Here is a 21640-nt window from a genome sequence, read left to right as displayed (position 1 = left end):
TAAAAATTCTCCCTCTCTTGAGTGTAGTTAATTATCTCAAACGTATAAGAAAATATAACATGAGTTTTTTAATTTTATTAAAGTATAGAATTATTAAAAATCGTATTATAATTTCGTATCAACCAAATAAGTAATCTAGCGATATATCATTCCAGTCCCACATTCCATTATTTTTCTGTCGGCGGCAGCGACACTCTTCACGACGCCTTATAAACATTAAATTTGTAAGCTGTAAACAAACAAAACAATACAGAAAATTAATAAAAAATTAAACTCAAGAAATAAGTATTTTTTGAAAATGTGTTATTCAAAAATGAAAAAATGGTACTTACGGTGTGATACACAAGGTGCTCATCGCAGACACTCTGCTGCCGCCGACGTCGTGTCTCAAGGAACCTCATAAATCAATGGCTTATAAGCTCAAAAAAAAAACAGAAAAAATTAATTGTGTAAATTTAAGGGGCGTGTCCACTAGGGTGGACCTTAGCTATACTTGACAAAAGTTATTTTGCTAGATTCTTTTAGCTCACAATAGTATACATAATTTAAAAACTTACATGATACCTTCAATTCCAGGCAAGCAACGTAAGATGTTGTATCAAGAATTAAGACAGGATATGCTGGCCCTACTGACGAGTCCGTCAGCAAATCTTGGACGAAATACTTTGATGTCATCTCTTTTCATATTTTCCATAATGTCTATAAAGTTTCTTATTTTCGATCTTGGAACTCTTTTTCTTTTGGAGCGTATTAATTAATTAATTTAATATCTCTGTTAGTTATGAATATATTAAAAAACTTTAAAACAAAAATTGTAAGATATAAGAATGTGAATATAATGATAAAAAAAAAATATTTTTTCAAGGTCATTTTTTCGATCTTTCAAGGTCACGGGTGTTTTTTCTATTAATAACTGTTTATGTCATGTGTGCATATTTAAAGAGAAAAAAAAGACAAATTCAACGATATATAACAACATATATTTATGTTAAAATTAAAAAATTTTCAAATTTGATGCGCGTTCATTTCCCATGCTTCAATTGACCCCAAATGTTTTCCTAATCATTTTCTTAGCAAGTGTCACAATTCTGGGAGGTGAGATTGAAAAAATTTTTTGGTCCAAAAATAAGGTCCACCCTAAATAAACACCTCTAAAGAATAGAAAATGCATAGATTTGGCGAGTTCCCTTAATTGTGTATCAATAGTTACGCCTATGGGCATACTTAGTACCTCTTTACAGTTTTTTTTTTCTTATTCAGCATGCCTCGTCCACGCTTATATGTAGCGATATAAATTTCTCGACCTTTCATATTTCGATTATGGTGCTGCATTTCTTTCAGCTGACGTTGCGCAGTCTTTTTATCGGTTATCGCTTTAGCTACCCCCGCCGCCCAACCAGCTAATGAGCCTAGAATACCTAAGAATGATAAAATAGGTAAAATACCACCACGTTTTGCAATTGGAAGTATTAGCTTTTTTTTGCTCCAGTCTTATTTTTGCTTTTATTTTTTGTTTTCATTCCCATTCCAAGTTTCGCCTTAGTTTTTATAGTAGTCCAAACTGCTGTAGCTGCAGCTTTTTGACTCAGAGTCGAATATTTTGCAATGATACATTTTTGCGCTTTGTCAGCGAGTATCTAATCAGCTTGATGGTATTGACACAAATGTAAGTTTAGTTTGTATATCCCGCGGCGAACTAATTGATAGCAGCGCCGTGTGTGGAAGAATAAACATTCTTTTGTTCCTTTTATGTGTGTTGAACTTCCTGTTCTAATGTGAAAAATATATCCGTTTTGTTAAAACTCTAGATCACGTGTAATTAATTAATAAAGAAGGTATGTTTAATACCCCATAACTATCACAGCTGTATGTTTCTGACCTAGATTGTTGCTATGTGATGTGACGTTGCGCATAGCGCCGTCCCCGGGTATCGTAGTCGGTAACATTAACGAGAAGAAGGACCGTGCGGCCCCCTTGCGAACACCTGCTGAAAGACGACTCCTGGGGGAAAAGTCGCGTGTTCAGAATCGTTAATTTCGGGTGCCTTCGTGCCGAGCGCGCACGACATTTCAGGGTCGTAGAAGAGACCTGAGGGACCCTGATGCCGTCCCCGTCCCCTGGCCGTGCAGTTCCAGATTCAGGCGCAGTAATGACACCGGATGTTACAAGGGCCCTCCACCCTCGGAGTTGAGGGACTTGCCGCTTCCGCGGTGGACCAAGGGGCCGAAGAAGAAAACCACCACCCGACAGATGGTTCCGCGGCGCCGCCCTTCTCAAGAGGCTCAAACGGAAGGCGAGGGTGGAGGCGAGCCCGGAGATCGTTGCCCAGGCGGCCAGAGCCACAGAAAGTCCTGGGGGAGTCTCCACATTGGCGGACAAATGCGGATCGTCACCGGAGAGGAGCGGGGCCTAGCTCCTCACATACGCGCCTGGGCCAGAGCGAGTACGTGGCGGGGCTGTAGCGCTTGCGCGGGGGAGGGCCGTGCCTCGAATCGAGGGGGGTCGCATGCGCGCGTGCCGAGTGTCGTCACTCGTTGTCGAAGCGGCTGGAGAAGCGAGCGAAATTAGGGTAAGCCACTTGATTACCTTGGTCTCAAATTTCTTGGGCACCGAGTGCCGGTAGTGCGAGGCGCGACTCGGGTTTTCCTCCAGGGCGTCTTTGATACCGCGATAACGTATTCGGGTCTGATTTGTAACGCTAATTCGACTATTATTGTAACGGTCGAGTCCGCGTGTGCCGAAGCGTCGGACACGTGTTTGTTCAACACCGACCACCTGCGGTCTTCCTTCACCGTGCCGTCTGCACGGTGCCGAATTTATAATAAACATATGTGGGAGACAAATTGAGTTTCGTTCTGTTATCGCGAAAGCCCGATTTTCCTGCGTTTGCGGACCACAGGTTCCTGGACCACAAAATTGGTATCCAGGAATATGCAATTCAATAGGAAGAGCGTTTATTGTTCGATTCAAAAACCCGCTACCAACTTTTACTTTTGTCGAAGACAGTCACTACAGTTCTTAATCAGTGATAACGGACCGTCAATATGCGTTTGCTGCGAAGGATGATTGCAGTGTTCCAAACATCGACGATATTGTTCAACCTCCTTGTCAGCTTCTATACATATATTCAGGAAGCTTGTCCCACAAATTGTCAATATATGTACCAAACTCGCGCAATAGAATACTCTTTGGTATATATTTCAACTGTTCAGAGGTTAAATCATGAATGTTAATGTCACCCGATATGATGAGAAACATTTCGACTAAAAAATGCGGTTCGTGAAACTCTCCACGATTATACGTGTAAAAAATTTCGACAATTGAACTCAAATATTTGGCAAGAACATGGAACGCAGACGTGGCAATATGTTAGGAAACACTATACGTGGAATCATTTGTGGCACATCCAATTGTGGGAAGACCAAGGTGTTAATAAGTTTATAAGAAAGCCCTCATTGTGTAGGATTTGAGAATGTCTATGTGTATTCAAAGTCCATTTAGCAGTCGAAATATCAATATTTGGAGGATTTCTTGGCATGGATAGATGAAATTGTTTATTTTAAATTTTCAATCAATTGCGATGTTATAGCACCAAACAAATCGTTTCCAAATTCAATTTTCATTTTTAATAACATAGCATGTGACAAACAAAATACGCTAAGAGAGTATTTTGCAATGGGAAAACATTCAAAGGTAGACTGTTTCTATCGCTGTCAAACGTATGTAAAAATTCCCAAACATCGTATACACGATAATGCGTATCTATTGATTTCGTTTAAACAGGATGATACTGTGACGAACCGTGCGTTCACAGATAGAGCGGCTTACCTGTGAACAGGGAGTAAGATTCGTGTGGCGTGCGGTTAAGAAATAAATTTCATAGACTATGATTTCTCTTTAAAATAATATATAACAATATATATTAACTAAATATTTTACACTACTAAAGTGCTCAATTCTATTCGTAAATTTCGACATAGGGTGTCGCTTCGGTGACGTACTGATATTATGCGCATGCGTAATGGGAAGCATTCTACATACTGTGTATGCGCAAGCGCAATGCGCGTCGCTGGCGCAAGGATTTGATCTAGGGAATTGTGGTTAGGCTAAGGTTATGAGCTAGAGTTACTGCCACTGTACAGAATTAGCTATCACTTAATATTTATTAAATGTAAAAGAAAAATTGTCTTTTAAAACTCGATTTCTTCGTAGGCGAAATCGCAGCTGGTTGTTACAGTACTAGCTTAAAACAAATGTATAATGACCATGTAAATACGGACATGTCTTTTGATGATCTCACAGCACTGTGTCATAGTTGTTGGCAACACAAGTATGGCTTTGTTGTAATCGATAAGGATAACTCGATGTCTAATGGACGTTACAGCAGAGAATTTAATGAACTTTATTATGATATTTCATAATACAATCAATTGCGTGAGCAAATACAAAACCGTTTTCGACAATGGATATGCACCAAATTGGACTGCGTAGGTGTCCAAGATAATCAAAGTACAGATAACCAATCCCGTGACTTATCTGCTGCAAGATTCATGCGGAAAACCTATTGCAGGAGGATTTTATGAACATGACTTACAACGCGTTATCAATCCCGATGTGTATTTGGTGGAAAAAGTATTGCGTAAGAAGGACGATAAGGTATATGTGAAATGGTTAGGATTTGATAACTCGCACGACTCATGGATGCATAAAAGTAATGTATTGTAAACATAAAAAGATGTTTTACTACAATGTTAATATATAAAAAATGCAAATAAATTGATTTTCATCAAATAATTTCAATCTATTATTGTACAGCTTCTATCCTTTACAATGTTATTTTATAATGCCCCCAAGGTAATGTATTATTTGAATATAAGATATAAGATATCGCTTATCATCATATGGACTGAGAGCAATTTTCAATTCTGTTACAGTATACACCTTATGCAATTTAGATCTTATGCATGACTGACGACGAGTTATTTCAAATACATCGCGTAAACAATGCTTGTAATCATCGAAATTTATCATTTTGTCTACAACATTGTTTTTGATATCTTTCAATTTTTTCACATCTTTTTTACTAAACAGTTTCAAAGCATACATCTTTTCTCTAAGTCCAATGAATTCAGTCATTATTGAACCACTGTTTTCATCTTCCATCAAACGAGGCGTTTTCTTATTGACAAGCGGTATACCATATACATTGTCTATTGGATAATCGCTGGTGTCGAATCTATGGATATCGCGTTTCATAATCTCATAAACATCTTCACATTGAATATAATAAATTAAACTGTCTGTGTCGGTATACATAACTTTACAATTTCGTTGGTGTAATGGATACATATAATCGTAGTGGAATTTCTACAACCATGTTTCCGATATGTCTAGAATGGCCATACCAACGTAAATTGGTTTGCTGAATTTAACCATAAGTTCACGCAGCTCTATTGCAATTAAATTTTCTGAAAAAATACTTCTGCTATGAAAGTTAGGTTTTGAGATCATCACCTCTACACCAAATCTTCCATCCCATTTTGTCAGAAGTTTTACATCAACATGATTTCGAACATTTTCCATTGTTTTACCAAATACTACATTGTTCATTAATTTATACAAATTTTTTTCAAAATCATTTGATGCATGTATTCGAAATTGAGTATTGAGACTATGCATGCAATTTAATGCAAAGATCATGATGTATACACTGTTGTAAGTTGCGATAATGAATAACGTAACGCCTCTTATCGTATAATGTCGCCAGTAACTTATCCTGTTTCTTACCAGGGGTTTGGCATGTGTCGGACAAAACGGTAGATCAGCATGATCATCATGCAGATGTTGTGGATATTTTATATCAACTTCAAGAATATAACCTACCGATGAATCAACTGCAATCGAAGATGCGTCAAAATTTTCAACATTATCGACCCATTGAAATCCAGCATATGGTAATGGTTGACACATTGGCCATCCATATAAATTATTTATATCAAGGTACATGAGGTACAATGATGATTTTGATGGATCATAAGATGGCATATACATATTGTTGGCTTGCGCATATCTCCCGGAACATTGACTCAAACCACCACGTATACCCCACTCGATAAACAAAACCATATCGATGTCAGTGAACAATTCAAAATTTACTTTAGTATGCTTTAACATAGCATCCCATGCAAAACCTGGTAATACGTAATAGTGAGCTGGACCATAACTCTTGATACAACTTTCACGGAAATTTTCAAAAATATCTGCTAATAATAAAATATCTGTTTTTAAATACAAATCGCTGTATTCACCTAAAGTTTTAATCTCGAAGGAGCGCCATATGTTTTCAGCGTGTGCGTAATCGCTTTCGGATACTATTTCATCAGTTAACGAACTGTAAAAAGATTCCCACCATGGTGAACACGAATCTTCTAATTTTTCAAAGCAATCAATGTATTCATATGGAAAGACATTCTTTCGCGTTAATTATTCAAATTTTTCTTTGGATAAGATTTGAAAATTAGCGTATAAAATTTTTCACTTATATTTACTGAGAAAAGATGCTAATTTATCAAGACTAGTATCTAAAAATTTATACGAATCGATAAACCGTAACTTCATATAATATCGACAACCTAATTCTTCTTCCGTTACAGGTTTTACATGTTTCGTAAACGAAGTATACGTTTCTTTGTTTATAAGTAGTAAATCAATGTAACCTTCAAATGCATTAGCTAATTCCATGATGATAAAATGCGAATCATATCCAGATAAATTGTGAAAGACTATAAGGATGTAGAATGAATTTTTATAATTTATATTACAGTCAACATGTGCAGGACCTCTATAGCGCCCTGTTAAATGACAATGATCAATGTGTTTCGTTGATATCAAATGGTTTCTCACAAATATGGCAATGTATCGCATTGTAAAATTCATCCCACTGGTCTTTCGTTAGGTGTACCATAGGGATATTATGAGAAAATATAGATTTAACAGTCTGTGCTAAATTCTTTGATTCCTGGATAAACCAAGAAACGTAGTCTATATCGCTACGATATTGATATGGTGATAATGATGCATTGTTCTTATGATGCATAATATCCCATACTGAACACCCTATGATGATGATATGCATGCGATATACATTCATCTTGGACACTATCCTTAATTTCTTCCAAAACACACTCGAGGTCTGGATAAACCACAAACGGAATCCGATCCTTTCTACAATAATTGGTAAATTTGAGCCATTTATCGTCCTCGCTGCGTAGTAGAACGGTGCATTTATTCATATTCTGACGATCATCCAGATGAGCATCTAACCTTTCACGGGAATTGAAGAAGTGTACACATCTGTAAAAGTATTCATATATATATAATCCTTTTATTTTTCCTATAATTAAAATCTTAATGTACTTACACGTTTTGTACATACCGATCACAGATGAACTTCTTTTCTTCATGTTTGCTTAATTGTGTGCCAACAAGTCGAGACAAATTTTTTATCCATGCAAAGTGTCCTATGCTATCATTCTCTACATACAACAAATTCACATGTCTACCTCTTCTGATCAGTGAGACGTAATGGAACGATGATTTGCTTCAGATCTTTCTTTGTTTTCTTTATGCTTTCCTCGATGCTGAATATATTCATGGAGATACTGTTGATCGTTTCGAACTCTCTAATATTATTCATGGATATTGCAAATTCGATATTTTCAAAATTAAGCACTGTTCTATAATATGGGTATGAACTTTGCCAAGATATATACTGTTTAGCTGGATAAAAGCGGCTACCATAGTCCATGCGAAACATGCATCGTCATAGGATTTTACAGAAATGACTAGTTTTTTAAGCAGTATTTCTCGCGGTAGCTTGAAATGACATCCAACACGCATCAGATTATACTTATTAAAATTGACTATTAAATTCAGTATTCGCGACAATGCTCATCCACTATGACGTTCTTGAAATTCTCCCAACAATGTTATGGTATATTCCACAATATATCGTTCTTACTTCTCTTCAAGATCCAATGCGCGAAATAATTCAGTTTTCAGTCTTTAAGCTTTTCCTTTCACATGTATCACCCGCTATAAATTCCCCATTAAGTATCGTATTCACTTTAAGTGCATTGTATTTCACCAATGCATGTGTTACGTGTAAAAGCACCATATTTCTCGCACTATAAAGAAAATTACGTGAATCGACAGAAAGCTCACACTCCTGCGGCTCACCAATCACAGATCAGTTCCATCCGCAAGCACACCAAACCTCAGAGGCTGCCTGATTTTACATCAGGTTCGTCCTCGCCTACACTAACCCCAACAGCTAACTGTTTCAACATCAGTTTCGTCCGCTGTACCTACTAACACATCAACAACTATATTCTTTGGAAATATTCCTAATCCTTGTCGGTCTCTCGCGCTGCACGCCTCCCGTCTCACAACACACCAAATGACTTGATTCTTTTACAAACATCGATTTCAGTGATATATTGCATAGTTTCGTGTTATGGTCGGCATTTCTCGGGAAATTGGCAATATTTCATGAAACGTGTTGATGTTTCACCATAATGACTCGATACTTGGCCAAACATAGGGTTTCAGTGTTTTATGTTAAAGTCCACGATTGACGTGAAATTCGCAATATTTCATCAAACGCGATGATATTTTACCAAAATGACTCGAAACATGTCCAAACATCGGTTTCAGTGATACGGCGCATAGTTTCATGGTAAAGTTGACGTTTGACGCGAAATTCGCTATATCTCCTGTAACGCGGTGATATTTTACCAAAATGACTCGAAACATATCCAAACATCAATTTCAGTGATATGATGCATAGTTTCATGTTAAAGTTGAAGTTTGTCGCGAAATTGGCTATATCTCCTGTAACGCGGTGATATTTCACCAAAATGACTCGAAACTTCTCCAAACATCTATTTCAGCGATATAATGCGTAGTTTCATGTTAAAGTCGACGTTTGTCGCTAAATTGGCAATATTTCATGAAAATGGTGATATTTCACCAAAATGACTTGAAACATGTCCAAATATCAATTTCAGTAATATATTGCATAGTTTCATGTTAAAGTCGAAGTATGTCGTGAAATTCGCAATGTTTCATCAAACGCGGTGATATTTTACCAAAATGACTCGAAACTTGTCTAAACATCGGTTTCACTGATATAAGGCGTAGTTCCCTGTTCAAGTCGACGTTGGACGTCAAACTCGCAACATTTCATCAAATGTCGAACATATTTCACCAAAATGTCTCGATACTTGGCCAAACATAGGTTTCAGTGATACATTGTAGAGTTTCATGTTAAAGTCGAAGTTTGGCGTCAAATTCGCAATATTTCATCAAACACGGTGATATTTCACCAAAATGACTCGAAACTTGTCCAAACATCGACTTCAGTGATATATTGTTTAGTTTCGTATCAAAGATAACCATTATTTTGCCATCCGTTTTATCCAAACCTATCATATTGTCGAAGAACTGCTAATTAATTTTGAATTTTATGCTTCTGAAGTCGATTTCTGGAACCCTAATAGTCCAATCTGGTTGGGCAACGTCTTAAACTAAAGCCTAGGTTGTCCGAAACATAAATATAACCACTATTTTGCCATCTGTTTTATCTGAACCTGTCAAATTATCGAAAAACTCCTAATTTATTCTGAGTTTCTTACTTCTGAATTGGATTTCTGAGACCCTAATTGTCCGATCTGGTTGGAAATACGTCTTAAACTGATGTCTACGTTGCCTGGAACGTAAGTATAACCACTATTTTGCTATCCGTTGTTTCTGAACCCGTCAAATGATCGAAAAACTGCGAATTTATTCTGAATTTTATGCTTCTGAAATCGATTTCTGCGACCGTAATTGTCCGATCTGGTTGGGCAACGTCTCAAACTGAAGCCTACGTTGTCCGCAACGTAAATATAACCATTACTTTGCCATCCGTTGTATCTCAACCAGTCATATGATGGAAGAACTGCTAATTTATTCTGAATTTTATGCTTCCGAAGACAACTTCCGCGGTCCCAAATTGTCCGATGTCATTGAGGATCGTCTCAAACTGATGCCTAGGATGTTCGGAACATTAATATAATCAGCATTTTACCTTTCATGGCATCTGAACGACTCATATGAACGAAAAACTGCTAATACGCTCTGAATTTTATACTTCTCAAGCTAGTTTCCATGGCCCTAATTCTGCCATGTAGTTGAACAACGCACAGTGGGGTATTTGCCACGTAAATGCGGTCAAAATTCAATTTTAAAAATTGTAAGTAAGTTGTAAAATTTTTGTGTCTTAAGTTAGTTGAATGTCTAAGGAACAATGTATGAATGTTCATTTTCTCATTCGTGTATCCATAAAACACTGTGATTTGTCCAAAGTTAACATCCTGGTAACACGTTTCCTTTTCTTGCGATGTTTGCCTATTAGTAGTTTTCAACTTACTTACATAAATTAAATAGATTTTTGTTTGGTAAAACGTTTTTTAGCTAAGTGTATGCTATACTTTTAAGTGAATTTTACTTAAGTCCCAAATATATTTTTATAACTATTAGTATTTGAAGATAAAGATGGTTCAGTAATTTTATTTATGATTCTAAGACTTTGTTAATGATTTTATTATAGTTATGGGTGAGGCCCGGTGTTCATTTTGGTATCATTGTGTTCTATAGAGCTTTACGATTAAGATACAAGAAAAATCTGTTCCTACTCTGTCCAACTCCGTGTTTTATAGTTAATCTATGAAAAAATGACCATGAGAAATCGCAGCATTTCGCTATATCTCCGTAATGTAAATACTTATTAAGGAATTATTTGAAGGTCTTGTTTAAATTATAAACGTGCAGGAAGCTCATAGTATGCTGTAGATAGATCTTTGTCTTTATTTTTTGATTGTATTTAGTTGAATCAGTCATAGTAGTATTTACGCTGAAAAGTTGAAAAAGTTATATTTGTATGTATATCACTTAATGAAGATATTTAATGTTGGTGATGAAGAATACATACATATATGAGAATGTACTTTTTAATAGGAAACCCTGTATTTTTATTAATTTTCATCGGAACATGTGTCACAAAGTTCTTCGCCTGAGAATTTCACGAGTACATAATCTAAACATTTCCTACGATGGGTCTGTATTACAGAACCTCAACATCAGTGAAAGAACAAGCAGATGAAAAATACATGTTTTTCGACATGGCTATATATATTTAAAAAACAGTATTCTTTGTAATAAATATTAAAAAAAAAAATTTTTAATGTAAATGATTCTACTTTTCGATAGTATACATAACATAGACGAATAACGTAAAAATATTGATCATAATCCGCATTACTTGATTGAAAAATAGCAACAAAGTTTACAATCCGATACGCTCCATTTTAAGGGCAGATTTTGTACTCAATACATCCATTTTAGTGAAAACGGCGCACAGTACAAAAAGTAGAAACTTCAAGCTTTATAATGGTTTTTTTCCATCAAATTCTGAGCGAATATTGAAATAGATATGTCCGCCTTTTCGGGGCAAATACCCCACTGTGGCAACGTCTCAAACTGAAACCTTGTATGTCTAGAACAGACATATAGTTAGCATTTTACCTCCCCGGTATCTGAATCGATCACATGATCGAGAAACTAATAATTCGCTCTGAATTTTATGCCTTTGAAGTCGATTCCACGGTCCTAATTGTCCGATCTAGTTTGGCGCGGTCTCAAACTGAAATCGAGGATGTCCGCATTCTAAATTTCGCAAGCATTTTGGCCTCCCTGAAATCTGGATCAACTATACGGTCGAAGAACTGTGGAATCGCTGCTGATTTTTCTGCTCTTGATATCGATTGCCGCGGCCCTAATTGTCCGATTTTGTTGGTCAACACCTTAAAATTAATAGAAGGATATGTCCGCAATCTAAAACCAACAGGTTTTCGGCTTTTGCTGAAATGTGAAACTGCCATACGGCCAAAACATTTCATTTTCATACTGATTTTTAAGGTTCTGATGTCAACTGTCACAGGAATTCTCCTGGCTTTCGCCAATTTCGCATGATGTGAAAATGCGGCTTCACACGGCTGTGCGTCAAAACACGTCCCAACCTGAGCTATAACAAAACGTACTCCAGACCAAAACGGCTAGTATAAGTTTATCGTTATCGCATGAAAAGCGAAGATACTTGGGGTGTGAGGCTATTTTTCAAGTTGTCCATTATTCATACTGAAGGATGCATTCAGAACAATTTCTGAAACGGCTGCCTAACCGTTAAAAATAAAAATTTTACCACATTCAAATATGCAATCTTTGGTAAAACAGTAGTGTTAATACTAAATTATTTTATACTTCACAGACTTTGCTTAAGAAAGTTCATCAGTTACCTGTGTAAGAAGAAAAATTGGAAAAATTTGTGATACCTCTGAGTAGACAATTCTTTAATACAATTACGTTACTAGATTTTCGAATAGAAGTTGTCATCCTGGTATGCGGACGATCAGAATTTCCAAGTAATTACATCTTCGCTGTTTTTTCATGTTAAATAATTTCGTTTCTGTTTTAAATATTTCGAATTTATAAAAGATATAATTAAGGATAGTTCTTGCCGTTAATAAATTAACTTACTCTCAATGATTTATAGACCTTTAATAAGGTGAAATATACTTTTTATTGGCCAAATTGTCGTTTCAGAAAACTGCGCTTCCTCCAATCTCTAATCAGGTTGAGTACTTGTGAATCATTAAAGTAACGATGCTGATTTAATCCTTTTAAGAAGGGCAACGTTAAATGATAAAAAATACGCGAAAACGTTCGCACGACCAAGTAGTCAAAAGTATTGGTCAAAACGTAAACATTAGGTATGTGTTGTGTGAAGAAATTTCTGTAAATGAGCTAGAAATGCGGTAATGCCATACAGAAACATATTCACAATAGATTTCTGGTTTTAAAAATTGAAGTATATGGATATGTATACAGCGACGTATTTGTGTTAGGGCGCAAGATATTTGTCAGTTGAACGTAGGTATCAGAGTTATACGTTTTCCATTTCACGGCATATACAATTGTATAAAAATGTTTTAAGTAACGGTAAAAAAGAATTGCACATAATGTGAACATTACATAACCATAGTTAAAAAAAATTCAATGCTCTATTCACTACAATGAAAATGAGAAACTTCTTTTCACTTTAAATAATACAAATTATAATAAAAATTGTTCCCATGATTATTTTTTTCCTAAAGAAGCTTAAAGTCGAATTGTCTTTTGTTGAATTTGTTCGTAAACTTCGATGTTTAATAATTGGTATCCATATTTTTCACTGAGATAATACAACTTGTCTTGTATTCTTTTTGGATCATATCCCTCTTCTAAAAGATCTTTCTTCTTTAATTTAAATGTACCTGAAAAAATCATATTATAATCATAATCGTATACGACAATATGTTTTTACATTGATTTTAAAATACTTTTAAAAAATATGTTAACCCTTTCAGTTCCAATTTATTACTTTTCATTAATTAATTCGATTTTGAAATATTCTTTTAATTTTAGGTACTATAACATGACAAAATTATACACGAGAAAATAACTCCTCCAACTCGGCTTGTCCCAGGGAGAAGGTGGGAACGTGCCATACAGAAGTCTATCTTGCATCGTAGCAATAAAGAATGGCATATCCGGCATGAGGGTAATAACGTAAAAAAGTTGTAGGTCAGCAGAAATAGTTCAAGCCACCATTTCCGAAAATCAAATACATAGCAAAGAACGTGATGAAGCAGGAAGTTGCAGAAATACAATACAACAGAAATAAATTAACTACTATGACAACGGCACAGCAAGACTCACTCGTGCCCTCGCTGGGAATGGCTCAAAAGTATCACAAGTTGGTAGCGTATTAGGTTAATACACTACGACTAATCAGCTAAGCAAAAAATCGTGATTCGATTAGCTTATTGTTAGTACAAGTCTTCCTTTTGGAACAACTGTAAGGTAACTCGTTTTCTGCTGATCTAATAAGTTTTGAGAAAACTGACTTTCCGATGCTGTGACTGAAAACATCTCTGATGCTTCATTGGTCAGAAACATTTTGTATGTTCCAAATATCCTAAAGGTCCAACTAAGCGTGAAATCGATAGCCCAACAATCGAGAATTGACAGTCGAATACTGTGAACTGCGAAATAATCGCAAAAATTTGATTGACACATTTGTGAACTTTTCGGTTACTGCTAGTTGTTGAATGTCAAGTAAGAAATACCAGGTGCCCACCTGATATAAGCACCTGATATACATTCCGAAGAATTTGCATACAAATAGATTTGTTACGGTCCATACTACTAAATAAAAGACATTTATAACATTTTTTACTATTTCGATGCAGTCTTTTTTAACGCTATTTTAAATAATTATCAAAATATTAGTAAATATTGCTTTAGAAAAAGTTCAAAACTTCAAGCCGTGGAAGGAGGAGCAGATTCGCCACTCCCTCTGCACTCTCAACCCATAAAATGGGCTAGTCTTTCTTTCGCAATTATGAAAATGTTTAAGTATAATGACCATACATTTCCATCTTCAACGAAATATTCATTTCATACTTTTCATGCTATTCTCATACATTGCATGGGTTAGCCAGTTAGTTATTATTTAAATATTTTTCTAGTTAGGGAAATTAAGATGATTCAGAAATGGTCTGATCTAGGTAAGTCCTTTTACTCTAGAGGATGGGGCGGAGCCATGTCGCTCAAGCGTTGACATTTTGAATTTCCTCGAAAACTACATTTACCAATATTTTGACAATTGTTTAAATAATGGTTTACGTATAAACAGAATCTAATGTAGTAGTAAGAACAGTTTTTTGCGAACATCTCAAAAACTAAAGCTAAGTAACGGTAACACACACATAGTGTTACATGTTCAAAATCTTGTCCTGCATAATATATTTTAAAACAATCAAAATCGGTAAAATCTTTTTCCCCAATTACAAATAAATTAACACAATTAGTAAAAAGTACTTATACAAGGTGTTACTGAACATCACGGGATAAATTCAAAGGGCGATTCTAGAGACCAAAATAAGATGAAAATCAAGAATACCGATTTCGCATTTATACGGCCTCTAAAAATCTGGTGAAAAGTTCCAGAAAAGACCCCGTGCAGAGACCAAACAATATAATAATATTGTAGGATAGTGGATACGTTTAGTTTTAAGCTTATTGTTAGGCATCGTAATTTACATCTGGGTCGCGGCGCGCGTTCAAGGACTGCAGACCTGGCGACGCGAAGAGTGCAACGCATTTTCTTCGCTCAGATGGTGCAGTGTTCTTGGGTTGGGAACACCCTCTCAAGAGGCCAAAGGAACGGAAAGACCAAAAAACATGGGCAGTCCGCAGCAAATCTCGAAAGGAGGAAGAATCAAATCGTTGTCGCGTCGTTCGCATTGTTCGTGTAGCAGTATTACGTCATATTTATGTTTTTCCGTGTGATTATATTTTAAATACATTTATTTCATTCTAATTTTGATCGAGCTTCCACCTCACCATCTAAATAAATCCCACAATATTGTCTATTCGTTGCAACTTATAGGCTAACTCAAAACACTCACTATGAGATAGAAAGGGTTACATATATCCATCTTTATGTAAATTGTCCGTTCGTTTCACACATCCACACATCACGATTCTCTCATTCGCGGATGCTGAAACACCATACGAGGGTATCGCTGAATAACAGTAAACATGCATACTGTTTACAATCTAGAGGGCAAGTCAAAACACCCTATGAAAATTCGGAATAGAAAGGGTTAATATGCCCACCCTCCGAATCTTCTGGTCTAAATCCACACGTGAGAAAACTCCACACTACCAGAAGTTTTGGAGTAGTCTTTGGAAGAAAATCGCACATACAAGGGGAATATTGTGAGAAATGGACTAAACTTTTAGGAAAGCTCAGAAGGTAATAAAAATATTCGCACAAGCGTTCGATGAGAATTTCAAATCAATCAACCTGTGGATACATTTGAAAAAGTTAAGTATCATATTCTATTTCATGACGACCCAATACTCATATAGTTTTAAATAACCAATTGTGAATATTTACTTTCTATTCGCATACCACAATGTTTACAGTTGGTTTATGATATTAAATTGAATTTGCCATTCATCTTCAAACGAGTTGATTTCGATATTCTTTTTCAACCTTAATAAGCAACTGCCATACTATTATCCCCTGAGCTTGCTGCGGTGACCCTACAAATAACTCTTGGCTCAATTTGGATTTCTTACGTCATTTTGCGAATACAGTTTCAAAATTAAGTTAAATATTTTGCGTTGTCGTTCAAGGATATTCTTAGAGGATTGTTACTAAAAGTCTAGGCCGCAAAATTCACAAAACCAGACAGTCACCAGGATACAAAACGTGTTCGCTGGTCGTCTCAATCCTGTCATAAACTCAGACGACTGGTTCACGAACTCCTTGGGCATACCACCGCGCGGGATACGCCATCCGAGGGATACCGGATTACCTGTACGGTCACTACAAGCTCAGAAAGGTGTGATGTTTACGGCAAACGCTTATGAAGAGCCAAAAATTTTAACGAGTTTAACTTGTATATTGTGTATAATGCCTTCGCTGTCAATCACGCGTCAGCGCGTAAAAGGGCACTTCCGAGAATAACCGGTAATAACCAAAATAGCACATGATACTTTACTTTTTAAAATGTATCCACGTGTTGATCGATTTGAAAGTCCGTTTATTTAAACATCAAGAAAATACTTTTACCTCTATCAATTTTTGGTAACACTCGATCAGGAAACTAGAGACTGTTGACGATTAGTGCAATAGGCGTAAAGCCGAGTGCAAGTTAAATCGTGTAGTTAGTTTAATTTTCTTTACAGAAATTATTAAATCAAGGAATTTGAATGTCAAACGAAGAACTTTCTTCGCACATCGACTCAATTTTCGGAGAATATAAGTCTACAGTAAAGCTACGGGTCTTTGAGGAAGACCCATCTATCTAACAGCTCTAGATGTTGGAGGTCCTCAGCGAGTTTTTCAAGAAGGAGCGGTGAGTTTTTCAATAGCACTTCAAATCGAACATTTGTGCGAATGTTCGCGATACGTGTCAAGTTTTCCTACAAATTTAGTCCATTTCATACGGTATTTCCCGTGTATGTGAGGTTCTTCCCCAAAATCTACGCCAAGACTTCTGGTAGTGTGTGGAGTTTTTTCATGTGTGGATTTGAACCAGAAAATTAATCGGCGAGTGGAAACATTAACCCTTTCTATCCCGAAATTTCATAGGGCGTGTTTTGACCTGCCCTTTGGATTGTAAATAGTATACAAGGTTAGTGTTATTCAATGATACCCTCGTATGGTGTTTCAATGTTCGCCGATGCGAAAATCGTGATGTGAAGTGAACAGACCATTTATATGAAGGCAGACATGTTAACCCTTTCTGTCTCGTAGTAAGTGTTTTGACTTGGCTTATGGATTGCTAGAAATAGACAAGGTTATTGTTATTTAATAATATTCAAATTGAACTAAATTTTTCATCCTGTAGCCTTGTCGCGTGTTGTAAAATTTCTGGTCTGCTGTTCGAAAGTGAACGATCCCTCCCCTTCCGTACATCAATGCAATCCTGCTGTTCGGACAACCGCGGCTCGTGGCCACCACGCGGGCTCATTTCTGGAGCTTTTCACCAAATTTTTAAAGGTCGGATAAACACGAAATTGTTATTCTTGATTTTCGTTTTATTTTAGTCTCTATATTCGCCCCTGAAATTTATCCCATGCTGTTTAGAAACACTCTGTATACATTATTTTTCTGAGCTCCCTCAAAGGATTTCAAGTGTTAGTGGTGAAATAAAACCCTTTTTAAAAAACCGAAGTCAAGTAGCTAAACTTGATAATAACCACTAAACTGCAAATTTACTTATATTTTTAAACTTCCACAAGGGTATCATGCATTTGATGCAGACTCGACAACCTCGTCTTTCTGCGTGTTTAATATGTTCCCATAGCTTATTATACTCTTCCATACCTTAGTTCATTGCTCTATACAACATGTTCAAAAACAAGTAGTAGCAAATTTCTACTTTTTAGTAGTTTAAGATTAATTAAAGTAGTTTAAAGTATTAAAACTTCTTCAATTATAACATAATTTAAATAGCTTGTAATAATATTAATTAAATGGCTTGTATTAATTAATAGATAACATATTAAAAGCTATTAAGTTAAAGTATGATTATATCAAATACCTACATAAATAAGTTGCATACATATTTATATTCCAGTCGTGTTAATAAAAAAAATGTAAACTTAAAAAAAGCTAACTCCCAATAAACACACTGTTAGTATAAAAACATGCGGTAAATACATATACAGAAATTGTGATTATTTCGATCTTACAAAGTATCGAAATCAAGTAAGAGCAAGTATATTAGCAAGCAGTTTAGTATGCTATCTAAAAAATTTACGAAATAAGCATCACTTTAGAAGTCATATACAAATTAAAAAATTAAACCTAAAACGTATTTGATTAATCCTTTCACAACAAAGATATTTTCTCTAGATCTGGATTAAGGGAGGGAGGGAGAAACTAGGGAGGACAAGGGAGGGTATTCTCAGCCTTTTTGTTAGAGTTATGACTTATTTAAGTGTGTGATCTGTGCATATTTTGTGTTGCAATAATATAATTAATATACAAATAATATGAAAAATTAGTTCAAAAACTTGCTTGTTATTAACTAAGCTATTATGAATTATGATTTCGAGTTGGAATAGTGATTAACTTAAGTTTATCAAGAATATTTTAAGATATAATATTCATTTATCAAAATCAGATTTGACTAAGAGCTTATTTTAAAAGTTCTTTTTTCAGCCAGTGGTTTTCATTTAGTTTCATTTACCTCAAAAACAACAGTGCTAATACCATTGAAACATGTACTTACACACATATCCCAACAGTAAAAACCACTGGGATGCATGTGTCACATTAAGAAGTATTAAACAAAAATATAGTTTATTTGCAATAAAATGAGAGTAATAATATACTTCGTACTTTACTTATCAGCAATTAAACATATTCGCATAAATATTTTACCAAAATAAAAATAATTGTTCGTAAAAATGTACTTTGAATTTAAACTGTACGAAAGGTTTGTTGAATGTAAAGAAAAACAAGCAAGATTTTAGCATATAATGTTTGCTTGCTGTACAGCGAAGAAGTGATTGATCATATATGTTGATCATATGGGACGATGAGAAAGATATAAGTAGGGGAAGGAATGAGCATGAGGATAGGAATAAGAATGGAGTGTGAGAGGACGACTGAGAAGCATAGACAGAAAATGTCAGTGAGAAACGAATGGACTATTCATAAGAAAGACAAAAAAGGATAAATACATTGTGTTCATGAACAATAATAATCTAGATACACTTCAATAAAACAAACTATATAAGTGATATTTTCTAAATTACTAGTACTTAAGATATGAACTGATCAGATTTTAACATATGTATTTCTTACTCGATCTATTTAAATTTCATCTAACATAAAATGTAGTCTTTGAGGGACTAAAAGGGTTAAAAAGTTATTTATAAATACAATGTTTCTATTCATATTAATATTTTAAAATTAAAAGTAATTGTCGACGTTCATGTGTTACAAGAATACTAAATAATTTGTTGCTACATAAACTATTCTAAGAATTCCTAGAACAATACATACCTGTAAGATCAATTTTTGTTAAAATCCTAAGAAATCTGGGTACTGCATAGAATGCTAAATGTTCTTTGAAATCAGATGATAATTTTTGTATATCCAACGTTCCATCTTGATCATATATTGCTGCCATTCCTGCTCTACCTTCTAAACCTGGAATCTAAAAAGCGATTAAAAGTTACAAAACTGTGCAAAATTATGTGCATACTATTTCTATAATAAATGTACATTTAAGTATACTGTAAATTTATTTATAGCAATATAGTTGGGAATTTACATGCCCCGCCATTATTTTATAATCGGGTGTGCTGCTTAATGCTGTGTACAGTAACGTTGCGGACGAGAGCCGCTGTCAGGTCTGGTCGCAACTCTCGTCCGCGACTGGTAGTCGATTCGGCTTCCTTTGCTCTCGGTCGCCGAGATAATTGGTACACGACCGGAGAAGCAAAAAAAAGGGTCTCGCTCGAGCTCGATGCCCGAAATCAATGACGTCAGAAAAGACAAGGATAGCATTAGGGATTTAATAGGAAAAATTGAAGTTTCTTATTTGCAAACAGATTTTCACGCAAGTAACACCAATCGATTCCTTGTGCTCTCCCGATAAAAATGATATCAAATACGACATGATTCCTATTATTTATAATAAAGATATTTAAATAATAAACGTTGGAACCCTGCGACGGTTACGGAGAATCGTCAAAGTTACTTTTCCATCAGTTCTTTACGAGCTAAAAATGACAGTAAATGAAGATTTTGCTAACAGAATTTATGTGTATTATATTTAATCTATGTCAGAAAGAAGATATTGAAAATAAAAAGATAAAAATTTCTAAACATTTAAAACGGAACTTATATACTTTTTGTGTTACGCTTTCTTTTTTTTAATAATTTCAGTCATTAAATAATTAAATACAAAAATATGAGGGAATAATAGGGAGTTAGCCCTACGACGAGAGACGCGTTCGTCGAATCGACTACCACTCGCGGACGAGAGTCGCGCTCGGGTCTAATCGTGCCTTAAAATCGACTACCATTCAGGGACGAGAGCAGCGCTCGGGACTGGTCGTGCTTAAAATCGACTACCATTCACGGACGAGAGCAGCGCTCGGGACTGGTCGTGCTTAAAATCGACTACCACTCACGGACGAGAGTCGCGCCCGGATCTGTTTACATAACGCGATGAGCATGACCTTTCGTTCTACAAACCAAGTTTTATGTATCCTTTGTTAAAAATAATCGGAATCATGTCGTGTTTGACATCATTGTAATCGGGAGAGCACAAGGAATCGATTGGTGTTACTTGCGTGAAAATCCGTTTGCGAATAAGAAACTTCAATTTTTCCTGTTTAAATCCCTAATGCTATCGTTGTTTTTTATGACGTCCTTGTTCTCCGGCATCGAGCTCGAACGCGATGGTTCCAAGAATTGGTTTCTCGGCGGCACGTATCAAACGAGGTAGTGGGGATAAACCACAGCTCTCGTCCGTGTAGACGCAACGGCTCTTGTCCGCAACATTACTGTATGCACCTATACCAAGCATTCTCTAATTTTTTAGCCATCTTTTGAGTAGATCTTTTACGGCATGTGTCGAAGAGACAATTAATGTCTCGATGATGAGAACATAGGAAGAAGGACCGCTGGTACTAAAGGTTGCCTGGCCTGAAAAAACTGGTGGATGTGAAAGGAAATGGCAGACCTGTGCTGCCAGACCTGTGCTGCCGGACTGAGGACGCAAATCTTGAGAATTACCCCCTCCACTACGCATACTAACGCACGGGCCGCGTATTCGTGAGCTCGGCGCTTCGGTCAGCTTCGGGAGGTTGACAGAGAAGGTGGATCTTGATGTGCACTCTCTCATTGTTTGAAATGTTTAAATCCCAATCCCTAGCAAGCGGCATGCACCTTGCGCGA

General features: G+C 35.9%; 3 protein-coding genes and 2 long non-coding RNA genes across 8 annotated transcripts in view; all 5 read right to left on the bottom strand.

The window, feature by feature from the left end:
- Positions 1-55: 55 nt before the first annotated feature.
- Positions 56-661, bottom strand: LOC143179327 (uncharacterized). Of its 2 annotated transcripts, XR_013001951.1 has the most exons (3): positions 558-661; positions 333-419; positions 56-229 (listed from the first exon to the last, which is right to left on the bottom strand). It is a non-coding gene; the product is annotated as an uncharacterized LOC143179327 (long non-coding RNA). The 2 variants fall into 2 exon arrangements; XR_013001952.1 differs by lacking the exon at positions 558-661 and having other exon boundaries at positions 333-431.
- A 356-nt stretch (positions 662-1017) lies between these two features.
- Positions 1018-1646, bottom strand: LOC143178277 (uncharacterized). Its single transcript, XR_013001752.1, has 2 exons — positions 1232-1646; positions 1018-1137 (listed from the first exon to the last, which is right to left on the bottom strand). It is a non-coding gene; the product is annotated as an uncharacterized LOC143178277 (long non-coding RNA).
- Positions 1647-4833: 3187 nt separating this feature from the next.
- On the bottom strand, positions 4834-6514 carry LOC143177646 (uncharacterized). Its single transcript, XM_076375720.1, is given in 1 exon segment — positions 4834-6514. A coding segment is annotated over 1 exon segment (1341 nt). The 5' UTR covers positions 6175-6514.
- Positions 6515-7085: 571 nt separating this feature from the next.
- LOC143180386 (uncharacterized) lies at positions 7086-8258 on the bottom strand. The gene is made up of 3 exons (XM_076380083.1): positions 8239-8258; positions 7421-7600; positions 7086-7353 (listed from the first exon to the last, which is right to left on the bottom strand). The coding sequence occupies exons 1-3, from the start codon at positions 8256-8258 to the stop codon at positions 7086-7088; spliced, it is 468 nt and encodes a 155-aa protein (XP_076236198.1).
- A 2787-nt stretch (positions 8259-11045) lies between these two features.
- Positions 11046-21640, bottom strand: part of Fatp1 (Fatty acid transport protein 1) — a 182092-nt gene continuing 171497 nt past the window's right edge. For 2 of the 3 annotated variants that reach the window (XM_076381414.1, XM_076381296.1), the window contains exons 14-15: positions 19736-19889; positions 11046-13412 (exon numbers count right to left, since the gene is read on the bottom strand). In XM_076381414.1, the coding sequence (XP_076237529.1) occupies positions 13258-13412; positions 19736-19889 (309 nt within the window). In that variant the 3' untranslated portion in view covers positions 11046-13257. The remainder of the gene's footprint in view (positions 13413-19735; positions 19890-21640) is intronic. The other variant, XR_013002229.1, reaches the window with a different exon arrangement.

The sequence above is a fragment of the Calliopsis andreniformis genome, chromosome 1 (genome assembly GCF_051401765.1).
Source record: "Calliopsis andreniformis isolate RMS-2024a chromosome 1, iyCalAndr_principal, whole genome shotgun sequence".
NCBI classification, from domain to species: Eukaryota; Metazoa; Arthropoda; class Insecta; order Hymenoptera; family Andrenidae; genus Calliopsis; species Calliopsis andreniformis.
This window is presented reverse-complemented; position numbering and strand designations above follow the sequence as displayed.